General features: G+C 41.1%; 1 protein-coding gene across 2 annotated transcripts; it reads left to right on the forward strand.

Moving 5' to 3' along the window:
- The first annotated feature begins 68 nt into the window (after window positions 1-68).
- Window positions 69-26,801, forward strand: LOC139374293 (proto-oncogene tyrosine-protein kinase LCK-like). Of its 2 annotated transcripts, none has more exons than XM_071115329.1 (12): window positions 69-204; window positions 14,209-14,318; window positions 15,667-15,727; window positions 15,839-15,929; window positions 16,125-16,226; window positions 16,412-16,665; window positions 16,879-17,031; window positions 18,427-18,606; window positions 23,131-23,207; window positions 25,459-25,612; window positions 25,789-25,920; window positions 26,073-26,801. In XM_071115329.1, exons 2-12 carry the CDS (start codon window positions 14,214-14,216, stop codon window positions 26,276-26,278), a joined length of 1,515 nt encoding a protein of 504 aa, XP_070971430.1. In that variant the 5' UTR covers window positions 69-204; window positions 14,209-14,213; the 3' UTR covers window positions 26,279-26,801. The 2 variants fall into 2 exon arrangements, with proteins under 2 accessions (XP_070971430.1, XP_070971429.1); XM_071115328.1 differs by lacking the exon at window positions 69-204 and adding an exon at window positions 11,159-11,450.
- Window positions 26,802-26,813: the final 12 nt, after the last annotated feature.

Below are 26,813 nucleotides of genomic sequence, written 5' to 3' on the forward strand. Positions count from 1 at the left end.
TCAAAGCCTCATTCTGTTAGACCTCTTCTTCCTCTTTTTTACCGTCCATTCCTTCTCAGAAATGGACCTTTCTGTGTCCGTGTCCCAATATTCCTCTTCATTGTGGACAAACTCTTTATTGATGGACAGCTATTCCGAGACAGCTCCATTACACCGTGGCTGTACTAAATTCTACAGGGACTTCAGGTTACGGAAAAAAAGAAGGTATGGGAACTGTAACAAATATCTGAATATTATAAAATGGATATGAACACACACATACTCAATTACATGCTTGCTTACACATACGGACTTATACATACACACACTGTCACATTCTGACCTTAGTTCCTTTTTTATGTCTTTGTGTTAGTTTGGTCAGGGTGTGAGTTGGGGTGGGTAGTCTATGTTCTTTTTTCTATGTTGTATTTCTGTGTTTGGCCTGGTATGGTTCTCAATCAGAGGCAGCTGTCGATCATTGTCTCTGATTGAGAATCATACTTAGGTAGCCTGTTTTCCCCATTTTGGTTGTGGGTGATTATTTTCCATTCGCTGGGAGGGTGCAGTGCGTCCTATGCCTGCGCTCCACCCGTGCCGGGCGAATGTGGGCATTGAGCCTAAGGGAGAGGTGCGAGTAGTATGCACCATATCTCCAGTGTTCACCCACAGCTCAGTTTAACCTGTGCCTGCACTCTGGAAGGTCCGGGCTAAAGTGGTCATCCAGCCTGGAGGAGTGGTGCCAAGGCTGCGCACCAGAGCTTCTGTGCTCTCCCACAGCCCAGTCCATCCGGTGCCTCCTCCACGCACCAGGCCTCCTGTAGGTCTCCCCAGCCTGGAGGGTCCTGTGGCAGCACCACGCACCAGGCTGTCTCTCCGTCTCCTCCCTCCAGGTTCTCTCTCCAGGCCAGAGCCGCCCGTCAGTCCGGAGCTGCCAGAGCCGCCCGTCTGTCCTGAGCTGCCAGAGCCGCCCGTCTGTCCTGATCTCCTTGAGCCGCCCGTCTGTCAGGAGCTGCCAGAGCCGCCCGTCTGTCAGGCAATGCCAGAGCCGCCCGTCAGTCAGGAGCTGCCGGGGCCGCCCTTCACTCCGGCGCTGCCGGAGCCGCCCTTCACTGCGGCGCTGCCAGAGTCGCCGGAGTCACCCTTCACTACGGTGCTGCCAGAGTCTCATGCCTGTCCGGCGCTGCCGGAGTCTCCCGTCTATTCGGGCCCGCTGTTAGGGTTCCCAGTACGAGGTCGGCGGCGAGGGTCGCCGCTCCAAAGGCGCCATTTAAGTGGGCCAAGACTATGGTGGAGTGGGGTCCACATCCCGCACCAGAGCCGCCACCGCGGACAGACTCCCACCCAGACCCTCCCCTATAGGTTCAGGTTTTGCGGCCGGAGTCCGCACCTTTGGGTGGGGGGGTACTGTCACGTTCTGGCCTTAGTTCCTTTTTTTATGTCTTTGTGTTAGTTTGGTCAGGGCATGAGTTGGGGTGGATAGTCTATGTTCTTTTTTCTATGTTGTATTTCTGTGTTTGGCCTGGTATGGTTCTCAATCAGAGGCAGCTGTCGATCATTGTCTCTGATTGAGAATCATACTTAGGTAGCCTGTTTTCCCCATTTTGGTTGTGGGTGATTATTTTCCGTGTCAGTGTTTGCTCCATACGGGACTGTGTCGGTTTCCATTTATTCTCTTATTCTTTTGTTTTCTGTGTTCAGTTATATTTCATTAAAATTATATTATGGACACTTACCATGCTGCGCATTGGTCCGATCCTTCCCACTCCTCCTCAGAAGAGGAAGATGAAAACCGTTACACACACACCTGATCTCACTCTCTTCTCTCACACTCTCTTTTCTCTTCTCTTCTCTCCCTCTATTGTCGAGAACTGTTTTATAATTTAATGTGATTATTGTTTGTCTATCTTTTTTATGTATTTGTCTACAAGTTTATATACGTTTACAACAAGCAAGGGGAAGATATCAGAATATCTTATATATATTGGGAATAATAACATATTGTAAGGAATACATTTGTACTGTAGTGAAGCCATCTCTAGAGTAATGCAATGTCTCTTTCATGATCATGTGAAATGTCAATTGCTATGGAAATGCTGGGATGTGTTTTATGTAATTATGATGCAACTATGATGGTGATATGATATGGATTACAATTATCATCATGAATGTTAAGGCTATATGCACTACTTGTTACACACAGAAACTCAACCATGCAAATTGTCAGAGTAATTATTTATTTGGACATCACACATTATAGTCTTACTCTTATACAGACATTGTACACCCTCTCACTATATCACATCCAATATCATACACATCAACCTACTCAGATTTACTACACACATAATATCTTGTCTCAATTTTCTAACATCTGTGGCATTGGCTCACAGGCAAACAGGCAAGGGAATAAAACAAATATTGCTAGAACCTATTTCTTGAATTCTAAATATCAGACATTTGAAAGCTCTAGTTTTGACCTTCATAATTCCTCTGATGGCAGTAACTTTACAAACACTAATAATGGTACATTTAGACTGAGAATAGTATCTAGTTATGGTAAGGGGTGAAATAAGTATAGCCAGTTATAATTGTAATGGTTTAGCAGATCATAAAAAAAGAAGATCAACCTTTTTTTATTTTACTAGGCAAGTCAGTTAAGAACAAATTCTTATTTTCAAATGATGGCCTAGGAACAGTGGGTTGTTCAGGGGCAGAACGACAGATTTGTACCTTGTCAGCTCTGGGATTTAAACTTGCAACCTTTCGGTTACTAGTCCAACACTCTAACCACTAGGCTACACTGTACATGGCTTATTAGAAATGGAATATAACATATACTGTTTACAGGAAACTCACTCTACATCCTTAGATGAAGTTGAGTGGAAAAGGGAATGGGGTGGTGAAATAATTTTCTGTCATGGACAAAGGAACTCAAATGGTGTGATGATATTAATTAACAAATATTTGTATCTGAATGTGCAAATAGTCAGGAATTATTCGCAAGGAAGGTGGATCCTTTTAAATATGAAAATGGATGAAAAAGAGATTTGGCTCATTAATCTATATGGTCCAAATCAGAATGATCCACACTGCTTCGAAAACATTTAAACCAATTTGTTGAACTTAAAGACAACAAATGATGTAATCATTATGGTAGGAGACTATAACACAGTGTTAAGTACCTCAATGGACCGTAAAGGTAATCACTCTACCAACTATCATTACCGTGCCCTTAAGGAAATCACATATATTATGGACACATTAGAAATAGTGGATATTCGGAGAGTATAAAAAACCCTGACATAGTGAGATATACTTAATCAAGCTAGTCGTCTTGACTACTTTCTTGTCTATTTCTCTCTTGCATCAAAGGTTAAAAAAGTTTTAATAGGAGACAGAATGCGATCGGATCATCATCTAATTGGCATTCACATAACTCTTATAGATTTTCCACATGGACAGGGATATTTAGAAAGTTTACTTGAGGACAACTTATTTTTAACTAAGACAAAATAATTTCTAACTGAATTTTTCCAGTAAAATGAAGGTTCAGCAAATTCCCTTATTGTTTGGGATAAATGTACCTTCAGGGGTCATTCAATTCAATATTCATCAATAATAAAAAAAAACAGTTTATGGCTAAAGAGACTAGACTATCAAGGGAAATCAATGAACTAATAGTACAGGTAGATCGCAATAAAAACGATACTACAGAGATACAAAATAAGTTAGAGGAAAAACAAAAAGAACTTGAGGAACTAGTTAAAGAACGATCTAATGTAATCTATTACAAAAATAAAGCAAACTGAATGGAATATGGAGAAAAATGCACAAAATTCTTCCTGAATCTCCAATACAGGAACGCTAACAAAAAGAATTTGCAGAAACTCGTTACTGAAGACGGAGTCATCTATGATTCTCTGAATGATATTTTAAAAGAGGAAGCTAATTATTTTAGGCAGATGTTCTCTTTTCCATCTCAACCTTTCCCACTGAATGAAGATTATGGTAAGGAATTATATTCAAATAATATAAAAATAGAAAATTAACAAATGTACAGAAAGATCAGTGCGAAGGCCAAATTCCAGAGGAAGAACTTTTTGAGGCTATTAAATCCTTTCAGTTTGGAAAACTCCAGGGCTTAATAGCATAACGGTAGAGGTATATCAAGTATTATTTGATATACTAAAAGCTCCATTGTTAGATTGTTTTAACTACTCCTATAGAAATGGTAGTCTGTCAGGTACTCAGCAGGAAGGTCTGATTTCTCTATTATTAAAACAAGACCCAGATGGCAAATATAAAGACCCAGTCTATCTAAAAAACTGGAGGCCCCTTACACTTCAATGTTGTGATGCAAAAATACGAGCAAAATGCATAGCAATCAGAATTAAAAGGGTTTTACCAGGTATTGTTCATCCTGAACAGACAGGTTTTTTACATGGATGATACATTGGAGATAATATATGACAACTACTAGAAATAATAGAACATCCTGAAACATATAAGAAGCCAGGAATGGTATTTATAGCTGATTTTTAAAAGGCATTTGATGAAGTAAGACTGAATTTTATTTATAAATGCCTGGATTTTTTCAATTTCGGTAATTCTCTTATAAAACGGGTAAAAATAATGTTTAGCAACCCCAGGTGTAAAATAGTAAATAACGGCTACTTCTCAGAGAGTTTTGAATTGTCAAGAGGAGTTAAACAAGGGTGTCTGCTGTCACCATATCTATTCGTTATGGCCATTGAAATGCTAGCTATTAAAATCAGATCCAGTAACAACATTAGAGGATTAGAAATCCAAGGCTTAAAAACAAAGGTGTCCATGTATGCCGATGACTCAAGTTTTATATTAAGTCCGTAAACTAGATCCCTGCAATGTCTCATTGAAGATCTAGATAACTTTCTGTACTCTCTGGACTAAAACCTATTAGTGTACAATATTACGTATTGGATCCTTAAATATACAACTTTTACATTACCCTGCAGTTTACCTATAAAATAGGCTGACGGTGAAGTGGACATACTTGGTATTCATATCACAAAAGATATAAGCTCTCCACATTGAATTTCAATAGAAAACTGCAAGATCCTGCAACCATGGAGAGGTAAACACCTGTCTATTTATGGAAACTCCTTAGTCATATCTCAGTTTACTCACTTACTTATGGTGCTGCCTACTCCTGATTATTCATTTTTCAAATCATATGAGCAAAAAATATTTAGCTTGATCTGGGATGCTAAACCAGACAAAATAAAACGTGCCTATCTATATAATGAAAATGAATTGGGTGGGTTGAGATTATTAAATATGAAAGCACTAAACCTCTCTTAAAATCTTCACTCATTCAAAAGTTTTATTTGAACCCTAAATTGTTCTCAAGTAGATTACTAAAAAAAAGCTTAAGTTTTAAAATGGCCTTTTTGGCTTTGTGCAGATTGCCATGTCTCATTTTCGATTAATTGAAAATGATACTTTTATCAAGGTATCCTTCTTTTTCAAACAAGCATTGCAGAGCTGGCCACAATTTCAATTTCATCCACCTGAAAAGATAGAACAAATATTACAACAAATAATTTGGCTGATCTCAAATGTGCTGGTTGATAAAATACTTGTATTTATTTCTGGTCTCAGGTTCAGGAATGGCTGAAAATGCGTAGCATTGAACTAAAATTGACCCTAGAAATAGTACTGTTAGGAGAGACCGGGTCAGTCAATTACTAATATACTAATACTCTTAGTAAAAGTATTTATCTTCAACTCGCAATCTGTGGATTCTATTCGATTAGATAGATTGAAATTGTACGTTAAACATCACAGCATAGTTGAAAGACATGTGTTGCGTAGAAAACCCGAAGTGGGTGGCCAGCAGATAGATGGGATGGGTTGAGGGAAACTGAGGGTTGGGATGTGGAATTGGAATTGGAGACAAGTGGGAGTGGAGATGCTGTGTGAGATATGGAATGAAAAGATAAGTTACAAAAAATAAATACTAAAAGTCTGAATAAAATATAATAAAAAGTACATTTGAATGACACTAAGTGGCAGTGTTTTCACAACTGATGCCGGTTTGCCTGAGGCTGATGCCGTGCAGGTGTTTGTACACATGTATATACGCACACTCTCATTCAAATAAACACATACAAAAACACACACATACATGTAATAGTGCCAGACATGCACACAAACATATACAGTTGGCATTGCTGTTATGATTTTAGTTGTCCTTGTTGTCCTTTGTTCTAAATGTATTATTTATTTATTTTATTGGCCTCCCTGACCAGCCCTGACCCTAACGGTCGGCTATCTAAGGAGTGCACGGGGAAGGGTGGGTCTATCGGCACCAACGGAATCCCCAACCTACAGGCGAGTCCACGATCCATAAAACTCCCAGCTGCGCCTGAATCGACTAGCGCCTTATGCTGGAGAGAGGGAAAAAACACAGGAAAAAAAAAAAAAAACATGTGACCAACAGGGTGCTCTGGGTGAGTTTGGTGCTTACTCACCTGGGGTGGCCGAGAAGTTTTCCGCCTGCCATCTCGACTCCCAGACGGACTCCTCCAGCACCGGTCCGAAGTGTGTCCTCTCCGCCCGCAGTAGGTGCAAGAGGAGCCTCCTCCTCCGGTCCCCCTCAATGCAGCTCCTCCCAACTCCATCGGAGTTGGAGCAGGAGGGCTGGGAGGTGGAACTGACAAGACCCCTCTGAACGCCCGCGGGCTGCTAGCAGGTTGTCCAGCCGGATCGACAAGTCTATGAGCTCGTCGAGGGAGAGTGTGGTGTCCCGATAAGCTAGCTCCCTGCGGACGTCCTCCCGGAGGCTGCACCGGTAGTGGTCCATCAGGGCCCTGTCATTCCACCCGGCACCAGCGGCCAAGGTCCGGAACTCCAAGGCGAAGTCTTGCGCACTCCTCGTCTCCTGTCTGAGGTGAAACAGTCGCTCACCCGCCGCTCGGCCCTCGGGAGGGTGGTCGAACACGGCCCGAAAATGGCGGGTGAACTCCGGGTAGTGGTCCCGAGCAGAGTCTGGGCCGTTCCAGACAGCGTTGGCCCATTCCAGGGCTCTACCTGTCAAGCAGGAGACGAGGAGGCTCACACTCTCTTCACCCGAGGGAGTCGGATGAATGGTAGCCAGGTAGAGCTCAAGCTGGAGCAAAAATCCCTGGCACCCAGCCGCCGCTCCATCGTACTCCCTCGGGGGCACGAGACGCAACGCGCTGGGACCGGACGCCACCGGTGGAGGAGTGGGCTGCGTCGTCTGTGGGGGAGCTGGGGTGGATGTCGGGAGACCACTCCTCTCCCATCGCTCCATCCTCTCCATCATCAGGTCCATCGCCGAACCGATCCGATGGAGGACGGCTGTGTGATGGAGGACGTGCTCCTCCATCGATGGAAGAGGGGTGGTCGCTGCTCCTGCTGACTCCATGGTTGGTGCGGGCTTCTGGAGGTAGTGGGTGGAGGAGTCAGGTGCAGAGAGCAGGGTAGTTCAAAGATGTGTATCTTTTATTTCCAAAAACAGAGTGACGGTCAAGCCACACACACAAGGGAGCATAAAGACCCAGTCCAACAAACAGGACGAAACTGTTCGGAAAAATGGAATCCACATAATATTCACCCACCATATACAGACAAACAAGCCTGCACAAAAGCCGGCGGGCCTACCAGGTTTAAATAGCCCAAAACAAAACCCAAACAAGAAACAGGTGAACTAATCAGACAAAACTAAATGAAACAGAAAATGGAATCGGTGGCAGCTAGACGACCGCCGAGCGCCGCCCGAACAGGAAGAGGCACCATCTTCGGCGGGATTCGTGACACATTTTAAGAGCATGAGAAGTGGCCTGTCACGAGAATTTTTTATCCCAATGGTTGAACTCAACCATCACTATAGCTTTGACCAATTCCCAGAAGTTTGAAGACAAAGCCCCCAGTCTGCAATAGGTTAGTTCTTTATTCAGAGAAAGTTCTGAAGTCAAAATACAAACACAGTCATTTTATAACCCCCCCCACACACACACACACACACACATCACTTTTATACCAGCCTTCGCAGTTTTTTGCCGTTCCTCTCCTCCCTAGATTAGAGAGGCCTTGGAAGGGCCCTCTTTCCTGTTGTCAGCTTTTTCAGAGCCATAACCAGGTCATGTGTAGTCTACCAGCCTGTTTTCTCAACCATACATTTCTCCCTCTTAACTTGTCCCACACATACATTATTGGATTATAGACTTATGATTCTAATACATTTCACATAGTCTTATAATTCTAATACATTTCACACCGTTAAATATGTTTCAGGGTGGAATTCTTTAGTCATTACTTTAAACATGTAAATTCCCCTATCATGGCCACACACAGAAAAACAACCCCCAAACTCAACTCTGTTCTACTCTCTTTGTGCCAGAAAAACCTTCAGCTCTTTCTTGGTATACAGCTCAACCTCAGCTCAACACCAGATCCCCAGGATTAATATGCAGGGATCCTGCCTTTGGAGAAGTTCCATGGCAATCAGCAATCAGAAATCAGCTGAAGTGGGGTCGGAACCCGGTGTAAATCAGTGACGCCTCACAACACGTCAAACCAATCACATGCCTTGCTTGACTTTTTCCACATTTTGTTAATTTACAGCCTTATTATAATATTGATTAAATAAATAAAAATCCTCAGCAATCTACACACAATACCCCATAATGACAAATCAAAAACAGATTTTTAGAAAACAAAATCATGGAAATACCTTATTTACGTAGGTATTCAGTCCCTTTGCTATGAGACTCAAAATTGAGCTCAAGTGCATCCTGTTTCTATTGATCATTCTTGAGATGTTTCTACAACTTGATTGGAGTCCACCTGTGGTAAATTCAATTGATTGGACATGATTTGGAAAGGCACACACCTGTCTATATAAGGTCCCACAGTTGACAGTGCATGTCAGAGCAAAAACCAAGCCAAGAGGTTGAAGGAATTGTCCGTAGAGCTCTGAGACAGGATTGTGTCCAGGCACAGATCTGGGGAAGGGTACCAAAACATTTCTGCAGCATTGAAGGTCCCAGAGAACACAGTGGACTCCATAATTCTTAAATGGAAGAAGTTTTGGAACAAATAAGACTCTTGGTCAGGGAGGTGACCAAGAACCCGATAGTCACTCTGACAGAGCTCTAGAGTTCCTCTGTGGAGATGGGAGAACCTTCTAAAAGGACAACCATCTCGGCAGCACTTCACCAGACAGGCCTTTATGGCATAGTGGCCAGACGGAAGCCACTACTCAGTAAAAGTCACATGACAGCCCACTTGGAGTTTGCCTAAAGGCACCTAAAGACTCAGACCATGAGAATCAAGATTCTCTGGTCTGATGAAACCAAGATTGAACTCTTTGGCCTGAATCCCAAGTGTCACGTCTGGAGGAAACGTGACCCCATCCCTACAGTGAATCATGGTGATGGCAGCATCATGCTGTGGGGAAGTTTTTCAGTGACAGGGACTGGGAGAGTCGTCAGGATCGAGAGAAAGATGAACGGAGCAATGTACAGAGAGATCCTTGATGAAAACCTGCTCCAGAGCGCTCAGGATCTCAGACTGGGGTGAAGGTTTATCTTCCAATAGCTGTGCAGCAAAGCTTCCCATCCAACCTGACAGAGCTTGAGAGGATCTACAGAGAAGAATAGGAGAAACTCCCCATATACAGGTGTGCCAAGCTTGTAGCATCATACCCAAGAAGTCTCGAGGCTGAAATCGCTGCCAAAGGTGCTTCAACAAAGTACTGAGCAAAGGGTATGAATACTTATGTAAATATGATATTTCATTATTCTTTTTTTATATATATTTTCAAAAATGTCTACAAAACAGTTTTTGCTTTGTCATTTTGGGGTATTGCAAACCAAAAAATATATATATATTTTAAGATAAGGCGTAATAAAATTTGGAAAAAGTCAAGAGGTCTGAATACTTTCCGAATGCACTGTATATAAACTCCCAGTAATGTATTGGGTAAAACACCAATGTTTCGGCATCACTGTGCCTTTTACAAAGTAAAACTATAAAACATTGTTTTCTGGATACATAATACGATTTCTGAGACACACTCATGCTTCTTATTAATAGAAAAAGTCTTCAATTAAGTGGTTTAATATGTGAGAATCACACGTGGCAGTCACAGTTGCACATATTTCAGTGCACTTCCTGTACATGTTTGGGCTGACTTCTGTACATGCTCTAGAGTCTAAAGTTGCAGCCTGCCACTGCAACAAAGAGCTATGTGGTCCACAGCGTTGACAACGTTCCCTCACAGAGGCACAGAAGTGAGACCAGAGAGAGGAACTGGGGACCAATGACTCATTTGGCAATTGCAACTAAGTGTTGATGACACAAATTTTCCCATAATAACGGTCTCATTGCGATACACAGAAGATCTGAATCAAAATGTCTATCGACTGCCTGAGACTGTCATTTACCAAGATCTTACCCAATTCCCAAATGTCGCCGCGGTCTAAGGCACTGCATCTTAATACTAGCGGAGTCACTACAGACCCTGGTTTGATTCCAGGCTGTATCACAACAAACCGTAATTGGGAGTCCCATAGGGCGGCACACAAATGGCCCAGCGTCATCCGGGTTAGGGGTTGGCCTGGGTATCATCATTGTAAATAAGAATTTGTTCTTAACTGACTTGCCTAGTTAAATAAAGGTCAAATAAATAAATAATTGTGAATGATGGAACATTTACAAATATATATTATGTACTTTTTAAAATTACATTGGACCCATCCACCCCCCCAGGACAAAAATAAACTTTTTTTTAACAGTTTTTTATTTTGTTGTTACATGTAAATTATACACACATTTTACATACATGACACTTTTCTTTTTTACAGTAGTTACATAGCAAGAATAAAGTAATTTGATAACTTGATATCCACTACATCTAGATAGATATTACTTATACATTATACATCATATTTTCAGTCATAAATATCATAGAGCATTCACAGGTATTCACACACTAGGAGAGAGGTACTGTCTTGACCCATTTACAGAGGAGCCTAATGTTCCCTGTGTAACACACAGCTGCATGGGTAGCACCTGTCAGAGCCACTGCAGAACAACCCTCAACCTTTCAACGACAGGAAGCCCTTTGGGCTGCTATATCTCCACTGAGGTGTGTGTGCACATGTGTGTATGTGTCTGTGTGGGTCTGTGTGGGTGTGCGAGTGTACGTTTGGATGGCAATGCATGAGTGAGTGATGAGATCTTCACATATAAAACTCCCTGCCTAAAAAACTCACTCAACATCCTATTGTTTCTTACGTTCTCTCCAAAAGTAGTGTTATATTCTTAGTTGCTGTTTTTGATAGGATTACTAAATCCTAGATATCTAGATATAGATATCTAAATCATGGATAAAGCTGCTCTGGCTGTAGACCAGTGAAATCGCTGACACCCTGTTGAAGAACACATTGGGGAAGTTTCATGAGGTACGTCTTCAACCTGATGTGCTATATAATGCACTCATCTATATTGGTGTGTTCTCCCATTGAAAGCTTCATTTATCAGGATGATTGTACCACAATGTATAGACCTGTCTTCTACAGTAAATGAGCAGAGTCAGAAATGTTTAGGCTATATTCAATATTGAGAAGATGTTAACTGTACTGAAAAAACAACATTTGGCTTGGCTTAAAAGGTCATACAAAACAACAGGGGAAAACTGGTAATTTAAGTTAAAACATCTGGTTTGGTGAACGTAATTATTGTGGTTATTATGCTTTTATTACAAGTTGACACACAATTGTTTAGGGTTTTTGTTTGTCAGGGAGGGATCTGGTGACCAAGAATGACTTTGTGATATAGTATCCATCTTTATAGCAAATCATTACAGCTATAGAGTATCTAATATGCATATGTAAAATGTGATAATTTCATGAAAGCAACAACATATTTTCAGAGCAGTCTGGCAGATCAGTTGATGTACTTATGGAAGGCCATCTTGTCGATGTAATTCATGAATACAGCTCTGTGAAGAGCAATGCAGGTTAGTCATACCACTAGGTAGCCTAAAGAGCAGTGTGTCCAGTCTCCACCTTTGTGTGACCAATGTCCAACCTCCAGTATGACCTTCATCACACCACATAGCATCGCAGTGAGTGGAGGTGAAACAGACAGAATCAAAAACAATGTCTCGACAAATGCAGCACAACATAATGATAATAAAGTCAACAAACCAAAGGCCTTGAGAGGAGGGCAGCCCATCAGCAGCTGAATATGATTAAAATACGAAACCAAGAGGGGAATCCCTTCAAATGGAACATTTTGACTTTGTTTCGATTTATTTCTGTAAGAGGCTGCCAGACAGAAGCAGAAGAGATGTCACCCAAAAACAATCCCTCTCGTCCTCCACCATTCCGTCCCTGAGCATCCCAGTGTAGGGGTAGACTATCGCTACCGGGGTCAGGCATTTCCCAACCCGTCAGATTTTCTCACGGATTTGTGCCCTTGGGACAGGCGGCGACTCCAACTAGTCCACTGACCCCGTTACATGAGCCGAACCATGGGATAGGAGTGTAGAACGGGCCTGAGAGCACAGGGTCATCATACTGTACTGCTGAGGGGTAGAGCACTCCATCCGCACTGAGAGCGTGCCACACATGGTTTAACACCGGATAAGTGTGATTTTACATATAATCACATTTTCTATCAAAGAATCCAAACTATGATTCATTCTGAAATGAAGTAAAATAATTATAACACAAAATGTACCTTGTGAAACACTTAGTAATTTGGCGTCTCAACATAAAAGGTCTCATTAAATTACACTAAAAAAGTATGTGGACATCTGCTCCTCAAACTTCTCATTGCAAATTCATGAGCATTAATATGGAGTTGGTCCCCCCATTTCTGCAATAACAGCCTCCACTCTTCTGGGAAGGCTTTCCACTAGATGTTGGAACATTGCTGCAGGGATTCAACCACAAGATAATTAGTAAGGTCGGGCACTGATGTTGGGTATTAGGCCTGGCTCGCAGTCAGCGTTCCAATTCACCCCAAAGGTGTTCGATGGGGTTAAGGTCAGAGTTCTGTGCAGGCCATGGAAAGCCATTTCATGAAGCTCCCGACAAACAGTTATTGTGCTGACATTGCTTCCAGAGGCAGTTTGAAACTCGGTAGTGAGTGTTCCACTGAGGACAGAAGTTTTTACGCTCTACGAGCTTCAGCGATCCTGTTCTGTCAGCTTGTTTGGCCTACCACTTCGCGGCTCAGTCGTTGTTGCTATTAGATGTTTCCACTTCACAAAAACAGCACTTACAGTTGATTGGGGCGGCTCTAGCCGGGCAGAAATTTGACAAACTGACTTGTTGGAAAGGTGGCATCCTATGACAGTGCCACGTTCAAAGACACTGAGCTATTCAGTAAGGCCATTTTACTATGTTTGTCTATGGAGATTGCATGGTTGTGTGCTCGATTTTATAAACCTGTCAGCAACAGGTGTGGCTGAAATAGCCGAATCCACTAATTTGAAGGGGTGTCAACATACTTTTGTATATACAGTATAGTGTATATTATTGGCAAATCTCTTCATTTAATCTGTCACCATCTTAAGTCTATCATATCCCAGCAAACTACACAGTATATGGATCAGTTTTCAGTTCCATGCAGTTGCTCATCACATTACTATTGGACAAGGCCTATACAGTTTACTGAAGGTGTACATGCCAATGTGTTGTAGTATTTGAAATTTCGATGGGGGATTTTTTAAAATCCTGCTACACTCTGGTTGTTGTGTATTGATGTGAAGCTACACAAAAACAAGAATGTATATTTAATACCTCCTGATCCATTTCACCTTTTGGTCTGGCCAAGATTATTACTTAATTTTTTCATTCTGCTGATTTAGTCATATCAAGACATCCTGAGTTGTTTGTGCAGGGCTTGGGACTTAAGGGATATTAGATGCTTACATGAATGTTAAAATAAAATACATTCTGGGTAAAAAGTTTTTCTTATTAAAGATTTTGTTTATTTGAAATTTGAACAGCTCTTTACTTTTAAGAGGGTAATATAATAAGCTACAGCTATCTAGTTCACTAAGTCTCTTGGGAACCAAGTCTAAGTATGAGGCACTAAGCAACTATATTGTTTAACTCAAGTATTCAAAAATTGTTATTATACTTTGTCAATCAATCTCTTCTATTATGTGGTGATGTACACTGACAGAAACACTTGACTATGTTCCAGGTAAAATGGGATGCAACTATAGTTCAGATTATGATGATGACTGGATAGAGAACCTAGACGAAGTGTGTGACCACTGCAACTGCCCGATTCCCCTCAAGTCAGCTAAATTGGTGAGTGTGTTTCGACGGCGGCATAGCGTCTGGACGTGGCTGGGTAACTGGAGTGGAATGTGAAAACACACAAACATCTCCAATATGCATTTAATTGAGGTATCAATGAATATTACCTATGCAACCATGGTCTACCTGAAAGGGTGTTGTGCATGTCAGTGCTTGGGAATTGACAACTTACATCATTTGGGGGGAAGTTGGCTTTTGTGTGGGCAATTCATTTGGACTGTAAACATTCACTAAATTATAATTTTTTTGGTAACTGAACATTTTTTGCCAAAACAATTCACTTTTTGTCCCAAATACAAAGTGTTATGTTTGGGGCAAATCCAATACAACATGTTACTGAGAACCACTCTCCATATTTTCAAGCATAGTGGTGGCTGCATCACGTTATGGGTATGCTTGTAATCGTTAAGTACTGAGGAATTTTTCAGGATAAAAATTAACAGGATGGAGCTAAGCATAGGCAAAATCCTTGAGGAAAACCTGGTTCAGTACGCTTTCTTCCAGACACTGGGAGATTAATTCACCTTTCAACAGGAAAATAACCTAAAACACAAGGCCAAATCTACACTGGAGTTGCTTACCAAGAAGACAGTGAATGTTCCTGAGTGGCTGAGTTACAGTTTTGACTTAAATCTGCTTTAAAATCTTTGACAAACCCGAAAATGGTTGTCTAGCAATGATGAACAACCAATCTGACAGAGCATGAAGCATTTTGAAAAGAATAATGGGCAAATGTTGCACAATCCAGGTATCGAAAGGTCTTGCCCAGATAGATTTACAGCTGTAATCGCTACCAAAGGTGATTCTAGCATGTATTGACTCAGGGGGTTGAATACTTATCTAATCAAGATATGTTAGTGTTTTATGTTTTATGAATTCTTTACAAATGTTCACATTTTTCTTCCACTTCGACATTACAGAGTATTTTGTGTAGATTATTGACCAAAACGTGTAGATTTTGTGTAGATTATGTAACACAACAAAATGTGGGGAAAATCAAGTGGTGTGAATACTTTCTGAAGGCACTATAGATTACAGATACAGAAGAAGAGAACATGTGAATGCCATTTTGTTGTGGGCCAGTTTGTTGGCACAAAGTAAACATTACGTAAAACCTGTTAAATGAAATTTAATCTTAATCTGGTTAAAATGGAATTGTTTTTTTTACCATCAATTAAATTGTAAGTGGAACCCCCCCAGACTTTTCTATTTACTGTTCTCATGCAAATAACAACTTGAACTACTTCCACATTGTTAGGACACTGAATGATAATCTTTGAATTCTCAAGTGGAAACCTAGGTTATTTTACTGAACCTTAACCTGCTTTGCTCTTATCAGTACACAGATCAACTGATCCCATACCCCTCTCATCTCACGCGTCCCTCTTCCCCTCTACCAGGTATGTTCTTATACATGAATATGTGGGTAAATATGTGCCAACTTCTTGTGGGTCAAATCTGATCCTTACTGTTTATGTTTTCCTAACCCATGCGGGTTTTGTGTTGTGCAGATAGCCTGGTGGTTGCCATATACAGCTATGAACCCAACCACAGTGATGACCTGGGATTTGAGAAGGGAGACAAGCTGAAGATCCTCAATAAGTAAGAATAGTGGAGGATGTGTGATGATGCCATTTACTTTTTAGAGGATGTGGTATATTTGTGTAGTTATGCAAAAGTGCGTAGTTGTTTGAAGGAGCATGACCCATTGCCAAGGCTTGGAAAGTATGATATAGTGAGATGTTAGTTAGAACAGCTATACTACATGTAAGTGTTGTTGTTTTGTGTGCTGTCTAGGGATGACCCGGAGTGGTTCATGGCAGAGTCGCTCATCACAGGCCAGAAGGGCTTCATCCCATACAACTTTGTGGCCCCCCTGAACTCCATGGAGATGGAGACGTAAGTCAATTCAGAAACTCAAATAATTGTATTTAATTTCACTTGAAGTCACGTAGGAAGAACATACATCCCCCAACAGTCTAACTCAACCCCAACACCATCTCCCCATACACAACAGTCAACACCCGTTAAGGGAAAGGGATGTGGTTTTGTTTGAAGTTCTATGCCTGTTTCATGTGTTTCAGATGGTTTTTCAAGAACCTCTCCAGAAATGATGCCATGAGGCTCCTGCTAGCTCCGGGGAACACACAGGGCTCCTTCATGGTCAGAGAGAGTGAGACCACCAAAGGCTCCTTCTCCTTGTCTGTTAGGGAATTTGATCCGAACACGGGAGACACGGTCAAGCACTACCGAATCCGCAACTTGGATACTGGTGGTTTCTACATCACCGCAAAGATATCCTTCAACTCCCTGAAAGAGCTGGTCCAGCATCACTCACGTACGTGCTATGACTCACATCCTGTCTGAACTCCTGGAGCGATGCCTCCAGTCAGAACACAATAATACATCAGCCAAACAATACATATAGCTTTGGTACCAAAAAACATTACCATACCATCCATAGTGCACATACTCATCTGTTTTAAAATGTGAACCGTATAAGGTGGCATTGTTTGACCTTTGACTCTGCCTGTGTTGTATGTGTCTGCAGGTGAGGCGGATGGCCTGTGCACCCGGTTGATGAAGCCCTGCCAGTCCCGTGTGCCCCAGAAACCCTGGTGGCAGGACGAATGGGAGATCCCCCGAGAGTCCCTCAAGATGGAGCGCAGGCTCGGGGCAGGGCAGTTTGGGGAAGTCTGGATGGGTGAGTAAATGAAATGTTGTACTTTTTACTCCATAAATTTTCCTTGACACCCAAAGGTACTCGTTACATTTTGAATGCTTAGCAGGACATGAATAGTCAAATTCACACACATATCAACAGAACATCCCTGGTCATCCATACTGCCTCTGATCTGGCAGACTCACTAAACACGTATGCTTTGTTTGTAAATTATGTCTGAATATTGGAGTGTGTCCCTGGCTTTCCGTAAATTTCAAAAACAAGAAAGTATATTTTAAACCAAATACTTTTAGACTTTTACTCAAGTAGTATTTTACTGGGTGACTTTTACTTGAGTCCTCTTTTCTTGAGGTATCTTTACTTTTACTCAAGTATGACAGTTGGGTACTTTTTCCACCCATGTTCAGGCTATATTCAACCACAGTGGACATTTTCAGAATACAAATGAGTGTGTTGGTTTACATCGATTCCCTAGATATAAAGCAACCAGTTGCTCAATCTGGCTTTGGGCCTGTCTCTCTCTGTGTCTGCCAGAGCAGCTTTTTTTAGGCTTTAGTTCTGCATTGTTTGTAATTTCCTAAATACTGCCATGACTGCAGGGCTTGTTTGAGCTGGTATAAAGTCTCTTGGGATGGATGTCAGGTGTCAGTTAGATTACGCAAGAGCCAGTGAGCGTTCTAGGTTGAAGATCTAGTCAAAAACCAGTCTGTAGCTAAGTCTCTCTGAAGCTCTTCACATGCCTATATTAGTTCATACATGTGTGTCTATATTACAATATTTACTATCGCCCCTCCCATTGTGACCCTAAAATCAAACATTAGACAAAAAACTCCAATGTTTTGATGGTGAGAATATATTTTAATGTAATCTAAACCCTCCACACTACTTTTCCATTGAAGGGGGAGATTTCCCTATCGTCCATCTTCATGTATGTGAACACAATGCTACATTCAAAACAACCCCCTATATCAGACCTCAAAATAGCCTGCCATGGAACTTTGTATTAACAACTTCCTCCTGCATGCGATCTTGGCAACATAATTGTTTTTCCTTTCCTCATCCGAACAGCAGCAACTGAATACACCCACATCATTGGGGTGATTGTTGTTTCAGATTAAATGTTTATCCATGCATGTCAGATTGGAAAAAACTTCATCACCATTTTTGTTTTAGATAAAATGTAGAGAAGAATGCTTTCAATAACAAAACAAGTTGATTCTCACCATTACAGCATAGGTTATATAACTAAACTAGTTGAGAGTGACCGATAGTGAACTTGCATGTCCTCAACTGACTCAACTGGCCTACACATCGTATACTACACTACTGAATAATAACACTGTAGTGTGATAGTAGTATTACTATATACTGTATATTTATTTACTGTATCACCAATGGCCTTCCTCTATGCTGCAGGTCTATACAACAACCACAGACGGGTGGCCATTAAGAACCTGAAGGTGGGCACCATGTCCATGGCTGCTTTCCTGGCCGAGGCCAACCTGATGAAGGAGCTGCAGCACCCGCGCCTAGTGCGCCTCTTCGCCGTGGTTACCCAGGAGCCCATCTTCATCATCACAGAGTTCATGGAGAACGGTGAGTGTCACTATCTAGGTTAACATTGTTATTAGGCTAATGGTCAATGCTCGTCTTTCAGGGTAAGACTAACTCCCTATAGAATAGGTAACCTTGATCCTATTCTTTTCAGTTCTGTTCTTCTATTTTGATGAACCTGCGGCACTTGCCTTAACTAAAATAATCAAATCGACCAGCCGGGGCCTCTGATGTCTACACACCAAAGGGAAGTCTGTTCTGATGGGAAAAAGGTGATGTCAAATTGGAGAGTGGTGATTCACCGTCTCATTGTTCAGTGATGGGACCTGTGTCAACCCCCATGGGCACGTGGCTCCATTCCTGTGTCAGTACACAGACCCCCCCCCCCCCCCCCCCCACCCCCTTCAACCCCCATAATCCCCCAGTCAGACGAGGCCTTTCAGCCACTGTCCAGTGACTACTCTCTTTCTCTCCTCACACAACAAAGAGAGGCTGCCTGTAAAAGGGTAGCAAACCCAGACCAACAAAAATGTTACCATGGTTACAGGTGCACTGCACTGCACACAGACTGACACTGAAAACGTAACTTCATAGAATAACAACATATTTTGATACCAATATGTTCTCTCCAGTAGCCTCAGTCTTAACCTCTGACTACTGTTAGTATATCACCTGCATGTTTTCACATTGCCCTCAAAGTTTGTTGTTGCCTTTTTGAAGGCCTTACATTGCGATAGACAATAACAAAGCACATTGGAAGACACTGTTACTCGTGCATCAACATCTTCAGTATGCAAGTGCTCTGAGCTAGTGAATGTCAGGCCTTTGTATAGTCCTCTATAAACTGTCTCTTTGTTTGTGATTCACGTGTTCACAGACACAATTGTTGCCTCTGTTGTCACTAGAAAGGAAGGATTGGTGTTCCCATCCTCTCAATTTGTCCTTTTTTTAATCACTGAAGATAATACAACTGGAAAATGACAGGCATGGCACCCTTAAAACTTCTTAGGGCTACAGTCCCGTTAACGGGATGATATGACAACTAGTGAAAGTGCAGGGCGCCAAATTCAAAACAACAGAAATCTCATAATTAAAATTCCTCAAACATACAATGTATTTTATACCGTTTTAAAGGTAATCTTGTTGTTAATCCCACCACAGTGTCCAGTTCCAAATATGCTTTACAGCGAAAGCACCACAAACGATTATGTTAGGTCACCACCAAGCCACAGAAAAACACAGCCATTTTTCCAGCCAAAGAGAGGAGTCACAATAAAGCACAAATAGAGATAAAATGTATCACTAACCTTTGATGATCTTCATCAGATGACACTCATAGGACTTCATGTTACACAATACATGTATGTTTTGTTTGATAAAGTTCATATTTATATAAAAAAATCTGAGTTTCCATTGGCGTGTTACGTTCACTAGTTCCAAAAACATCCAGTGATTTTGCATAGCCATATCAATTCAACAGAAATATTCATCATAACTGTAGATGATAATACAAGTTATACACATGGAATTATAGATATACCTCTCCTTAATGCAACCACTGTGTCAGATTTCAAAAAAACTTTACGGAAAAAGCAAACAATGCAATAATCTGAGACGGAGCTCAGAAAAATAATCAAATTAGCTGCCATGTTGGAGTCAACATAAACCAGAAATTACATGATAAATATTCCCTTACCTTTGATGATCTGCATCAGAATGCACTCCCAGGAATCGCAGTTCCACAATAAATGCTTGATTTGTTCGATAATGTCCATTATTTATGTCCAAGTAGCTACTTTTGTTAGCGTTAGGTACACATATCCAAACGCTTGTGCATTACTTCGGACAAAGACTTCAAAAAGTTATATTACAGGTCGAAGAAACATTTCAAACTAAGTATAGAATCAATCATTAGGATGTTTTTATCATAAATGTTCAATAAACTTCTACCTGGAGAATTCCTTTGTGTCTAGAGGAGCAATGGAACGCAAGTCGATATCATGTGGAATGCGCATGACCAGGAAATGGCTCTCTGCCAGTAACCTGACTCATTCAGCTCTTATTCAGTCCCACAACACAGTAGAAGCCTCATTCAAGTTTCTAAAGACCGTTGACATCTAGTGGAAGCCCTAGGAAGTGCAACTTCCTTCATATCCCAATGTGAATTCAATAGAGCCTGAGTTGAAAATCAACCAACCTCAGATTTCTCACTTCCTGTTTGGATTTCTTCTCAGGTCATATGAGTTCTGTTATACTCACAGACATCATTCAAACAGTTTTAGAAACGTCAGAGTGTTTCCTATCCAATACTAATAATAATATGCATATATTAGCAAATGAGACTGAGGAGCAGGCCATTTACTCTGGGCACCTCTGGGCACCTTTCATCCAAGCTACTCAATACTGCCACTGCAGCCATAAGAAGTTTTAACATCCCCTGCAACCTTGGTTATACCGTGACCTTGGCTTATACTGGACCTTGGCTTATACAGCGACCTTGACGCACATACATCAAAGGAGTCCTTCTGGACTGAAGCACAGAAGCCTGTTGCCTTTCTTTCCTGGAACAGTCATTCCTCTTTTCTTAAGGCATTTCCTGCTGCTAGCCTTGGCTGGCTGAGGTCCTGTGGCATCGTTCTGTTTTAATCAAACACAACATAGAGACGGAGGAGCCATGCCCTGTCAAATAGAAGCCATGCATCACATCGACTGATGGTGAACGGACTTTCTGGAAATGTTCATTTTCTCATTTAAAAATCTGTCTGAGACATCTAAATGTAGTTTGAATGGCAGTGTTAAGTGTCATTGATCTTTCCCACAAGGAAATTCACTGAACATAGTTTGAGATAACATTATTTGTATCTTATAATAATTCCACCTACATTTTTGTAGGTCTTGCCAATTCATTGATATTAAAATTATTATTACATTCTAAAATATGTGAGAATAATGTGGACATTGCCTGACTAAATAGATTGGATGCATGCTGAATGTTTTGTAGCCTATGTGGCCGACACAGAGACACATAATAAACCCATGAATAGCGGTAGAATTCATCTCAACATTTGAATCTCATCATCACTTTTTATAATGACAGTGACCCAAAAACAGGTCTTCTTTTTATGGATGGATTTGTATTGGACGCCAAGTTGAAACCAACATTAGGTGTCGTCCTCATAATAACCGCACTTGGTTTTACCGCAACAGAGTCGTGCAACACCCTTTAAATGAAGTGACGGGAAACAAACGAAAGTAGCCACATCGCTCAGAAAAACGGATAAAAAATGTAATCACGGGTAATTATAAAGGGAGCAGGAGAACTTCTAAATTGTCTAGAATAATTACAATAACTTTTCAAGCACCAAGTAAGGAAATGTCTGATTTTCACGGGTTGGCCTATTCCAGTACAAATTCATGTTCATTAGGCTAATTCAAGCCACTTGTATTGTTTCAAATTGCAGGTGTAACATGGAAAACTAAATGTATTTGTCAGGTTATTTCATTAACAGATCATGTTGTGAATAAGCCCACTAGACGATGTCATTTGTTGTCATTTTATCCAGAATAACTCATATGAATAGCGTTGGGTGTTGCTCAATAGTCTGTCCTATACAAGTGTTCACAGTAGACTCGGTGTCCAATCCAAGGTACAAAAACATAAGAAAACATGAACTCATTACCTTGATGATTTCTCTGTTAAACCTAACGAGACCCTGCTGTAAATGAAACAGACAACAATAGATGATTAACCTCAATTCACTCGGGATATTAGATTCAATGTGGATTCAGGCACAATATATATTCTGGACATTCCTCACAAACACCTTTTTTTCCAGCACTTGGGCTGTTGTTGCATCGCTTCCCATATCACAACAGCTGTTCGTCACTTGACTGTCAATCGGAAAATTCCTTCCTGGTTCAGATGATGAAGTGTGAAAATATCACAGCATAACTAACCAATTGGACACCAAATGGCATTCATCAAGTATTATGCATAATTACTGAAGAACCACATTAATGACAGTATCGATTTAGGTTTTAAGTATCAAGGTAAGGTAGCTTTTTTGGTTAGATGCACTCGATTTTGCAATGCCTACATTATTTTGGATTTGTGTGCCCATGAAAACTGTTTTCACGCCATACCATAAGGAGACACTAAATGTTATGTAGCTACACTACATTTCTGATATCTCTATACAACAAACTGTCCAACAGCTAGATCCATGATTCTTACAGGGTTCAAGTTCAATGTCTAATTTAACTGATTAATGCTTAATATATGTATAATGACAACTTACACTGCCATAAATGCAAGGATTTTGGACAAATCCTTCAAGACACCAACCATGATAAAGGTTTTAAATCAACTCTTGAATTTTATTGACTATAGCTATGATCCCCTTATATCTTAATGTAATGACATGAAGAAAAAAATCTGCTGATTATTATCAATGACTTATCAACAGCTGTAACAAGTTGTCCGGTGTAGGAAATATTCACTGGTACCCTAGCTTATAGAAAGACCTATATCTGTCATTTGAATAACTTGATCACACTTTATTACAGGCGCTCTTGTAGATTTTCTCAAGACGTCCGAGGGATCCAGAATACCCATCAACACCCTCATAGATATGGCGTCTCAGGCAAGTCCCCTGCTCTTTACTTCAATCTCAATAGCTCTCTATACACTGTCTCCCAAACTCTGTCTCACTATCCCCTCCATTCACTCTTTCATTTTCTATTCTCTCTGTATGATCCTCGTCGACAGGAAACAGCCCTTGCTATTATGAGGCTTATACTAATCTCACTGTAACAATGGAGACCCCTGTGTAAGGTTTATTAACAATAACACCATAAGACTAGACACATTGACACAAATCTAACTGTGTCACCACCACTGTGTTATTCACCCCTTGAACTTCAAAAGATCAAGAATGCAGCTGTATTGCTGCTTGAGCCTCTCGTATAAGGACAAATTACTTAGGAGTAGTTTGACGGCCAAATATCGGGCCAAAGATGGGAGAACATCTGCTTACACCGACATCTAATTTAAATTGGGCTACACTAACATAATGTTATGGTTCAATTATATTAAAAAACACGAGCTGGCGCACACCCAGAATAATAGTTTGTGTGGAGGTGATGACTAACAGCGAATAAACTATAAACTATCAAAATAAAGAAAGTCGCGGACTCCATGTATACTCCCAGCAATTTCATGGGTATTTACCAACGTTTCGGCATCACTGTGCATTCTTCAGGGTTCAATTATGTACCTCTCATTTACAGTAATGGAAATTGAGCCACATGGAGGTGTAATGGGGTTACAGGGATGTCAACTAGCCAAGCTCAGAGTACTTTCAAAGCCGCCTGTTACAGAGGAAGAGCCTAATCTATGGAAGGTATTATGGAAAAAGACAACGTTCCTGAGCAATAGCTAGAACCCTGATGGCATTCAGCATCATAAGTTGCTGTGAGCGTGTAGTGAGTAAGAACCCAACTGCCATGGAATTGGATTTAGAATTCAAATGAGTCCTGTAAGAAATGACTCTGGCCCAACAGTGGAAACTCTGTCTAGTGTATTGTGCTATTGAGAGCAGGGCTGCCTGTTTAGAGCCAGAATATCTTCACATCAACTGAAAGTGAGGGCAGAGGGGCATCTAAGATAGTTAGGGCTAAGGTTAGGGTTACTACCAGGTTAGGGTCGGGTCTTCTTGAAGATGAAAACTTTGTGTTATACTGTGATTTTTTGTGTGTTACGTGACAGACAGTGAAAACATGAACCCTAGAGCTAGTGAGTGAAAATGTAGACATTTTTGGGCATGATGATGAGGTCAAGTTCATACAACACACGCACCTCTCTGTTTTCTCTCAAGGACCTTGGGCCCCATGACGCCTATCTGTGAGATTATTACGTCTGAAATATGCACCAATGTCTGCCTAAACACACACGTACATGAAGGGGGCGGTGAGAACACACTCCTTGCTACCACAGAAATACTTGCACACTCAAACCATCATATGTTTCATAATCATACTCATTTTTCTCACACAGGAAATGTTATGGTTTTACTTGTATTAAATTAATTTAGGGTAAAGACAAATATGATTAGATCAGCCACAATTATAACCTGCCTGTGAAAACTGGGTGGAGCACCAAGGTGAGGAACAGAGATTTGACATGGGGAAGTGGGAACCTCCCTGTCACAGGAATCTTCCTCTGCCCTGTCTGTCTCTAATACACGTACGCACACGCACACGCACACACACACACACACACACACACACATAGTGTATTCATAAGTCTTTGCCAGGTAAAGCCCTGCCTTATCTCAGCTCACTGGTCACCATAGCAGCACCCATCAGTAGCACGCGCTCCAGCAGGTATATTTCACTGATCACCCCCAAAGCCAATTCCTCCTTCGGCCGCCTTTCCTTCCAGTTCTCTGCTGCCAATGACTGGAACGAACTGCAAAAATCACTGAAGCTGGAGATTCATATCTCCCTCACTAGCTTTAAGCCTCATCCCCATACTGTTATTTATTTTGCTCCTTGCACCCCAGTATCTCTACTTGCACACTCAACTTCTGCACATTTATCTCTCCAGTGTTTAATTTAATTGCTATATTGTAATTATTTAGCCACTACGGCCTATTCATTGCCTTACCTCCCTTATCCTACCTCATTTGCACACACTGTATATAACATTTTTCTATTGTATTATTGACTGTGTGTTTGTTATTCCATGTGTAACTCTGTGTTGTTGTTTGGGTCCACTGCTTTGCTTTATCTTGGCCAGGTCGCAGTTGTAAATGAGAACTTGTTCTCATTGAGCCTACGTGGTAAATTAAGGTGGAAAAAAAATCCTTCCTTATGTTGTACTGCCTCCTGCAGGTGGCTGAGGGAATGGCCTACATTGAAAAACAGAACTACATCCATCGGGACCTCCGAGCAGCAAACATCCTGGTGTCTGATGAGCTCATCTGTAAGATTGCTGATTTTGGACTTGCAAGACTCATCGAGGACAACGAGTACACAGCCAGAGAGGGTAGAATGACTTTCCTTAGTTTACACTATAAAAATGGATGTGCTTGAATGTTCTAAGTGCTTTCTGCTATGCCAGGAACTCTCTCTGTACCATAGCCCCACCAAGTGTTCATGTAGAATGCATAGGGTGCTATTGAAATGAACATATCCATAAAATAAACCTATTTCACTTTTCAGGTGCCAAATTCCCCATTAAATGGACAGCACCTGAAGCTATAAACTACGGAACCTTTTCCATCAAGTCAGATGTGTGGTCTTTTGGGATCCTCTTGACAGAGATAGTGACGTATGGTCGTATCCCATATCCAGGTATTTGACTGAGAATACTCCACACCATTCTCCAAATAGCACCTGTATACAGTAATCCTCAAAAATTACATATTTTGTTCACCAAAATACAACACTTTTCCCATATTATCAGCCAGACTGCATCCCCATCTCTTGTCTTCTCCCACTGTCAGGCATGAGTAACCCAGAGGTGATCCAGAACCTGGAGCGAGGCTACCGGATGCCCCGATCGGAGGACTGCCCTGAAGGTCTGTACAATATTATGAACCTGTGCTGGAATGAGAGCCCAGAGAACCGGCCAACCTTTGAGTACCTGAGGAGCGTTCTGGAGGACTTCTTCACAGCAACAGAGGGGCAGTACCAAGAACAGCCTTGCTAAGGCATACAGACATGGGATAGGAGAGGAGAGGTCATGACAGACATTAACTCCAACTGTTAAAACACAGAGATATAATCCCAGTTTATATGCTTTTGATACTGTCTGTCTGTGAACCTTACTGGATCTCCTTTCAAAACACACTTTGTAATCTTAGGCTCTGTAGACAGACAGATATACACCTAATACTTTGAAGAAGGATGCAATGAAAGCATATTTAGTGTAACATTTTAGAGAGCTCAAGGAAGATACCACAGTACTTTTGTATCCTCTAATTTCTTTGACATTTCATGTCATTTGTTCCATTTTGTACTATTTAGATATTGCTTTAATCTATTTGTATATTTTGCTATGCGTTTTAAGACTATAAATGGAAGATGACATGATGTATCTTACAAAAGCACAAATGTTAGGCCTACTCTGTTAATTTACCTGTTAATGCCATTGACAAGAAATTCACATGAAATGTCAATGGTGCTCATTCAATAAAAGTCAAGTAAAACATAAAAAGGAATGTAAACATTAACAATAAGTGTCA

Source organism: Oncorhynchus clarkii, chromosome 19 (assembly GCF_045791955.1).
Source record: "Oncorhynchus clarkii lewisi isolate Uvic-CL-2024 chromosome 19, UVic_Ocla_1.0, whole genome shotgun sequence".
Lineage (NCBI taxonomy): Eukaryota > Metazoa > Chordata > Actinopteri > Salmoniformes > Salmonidae > Oncorhynchus > Oncorhynchus clarkii.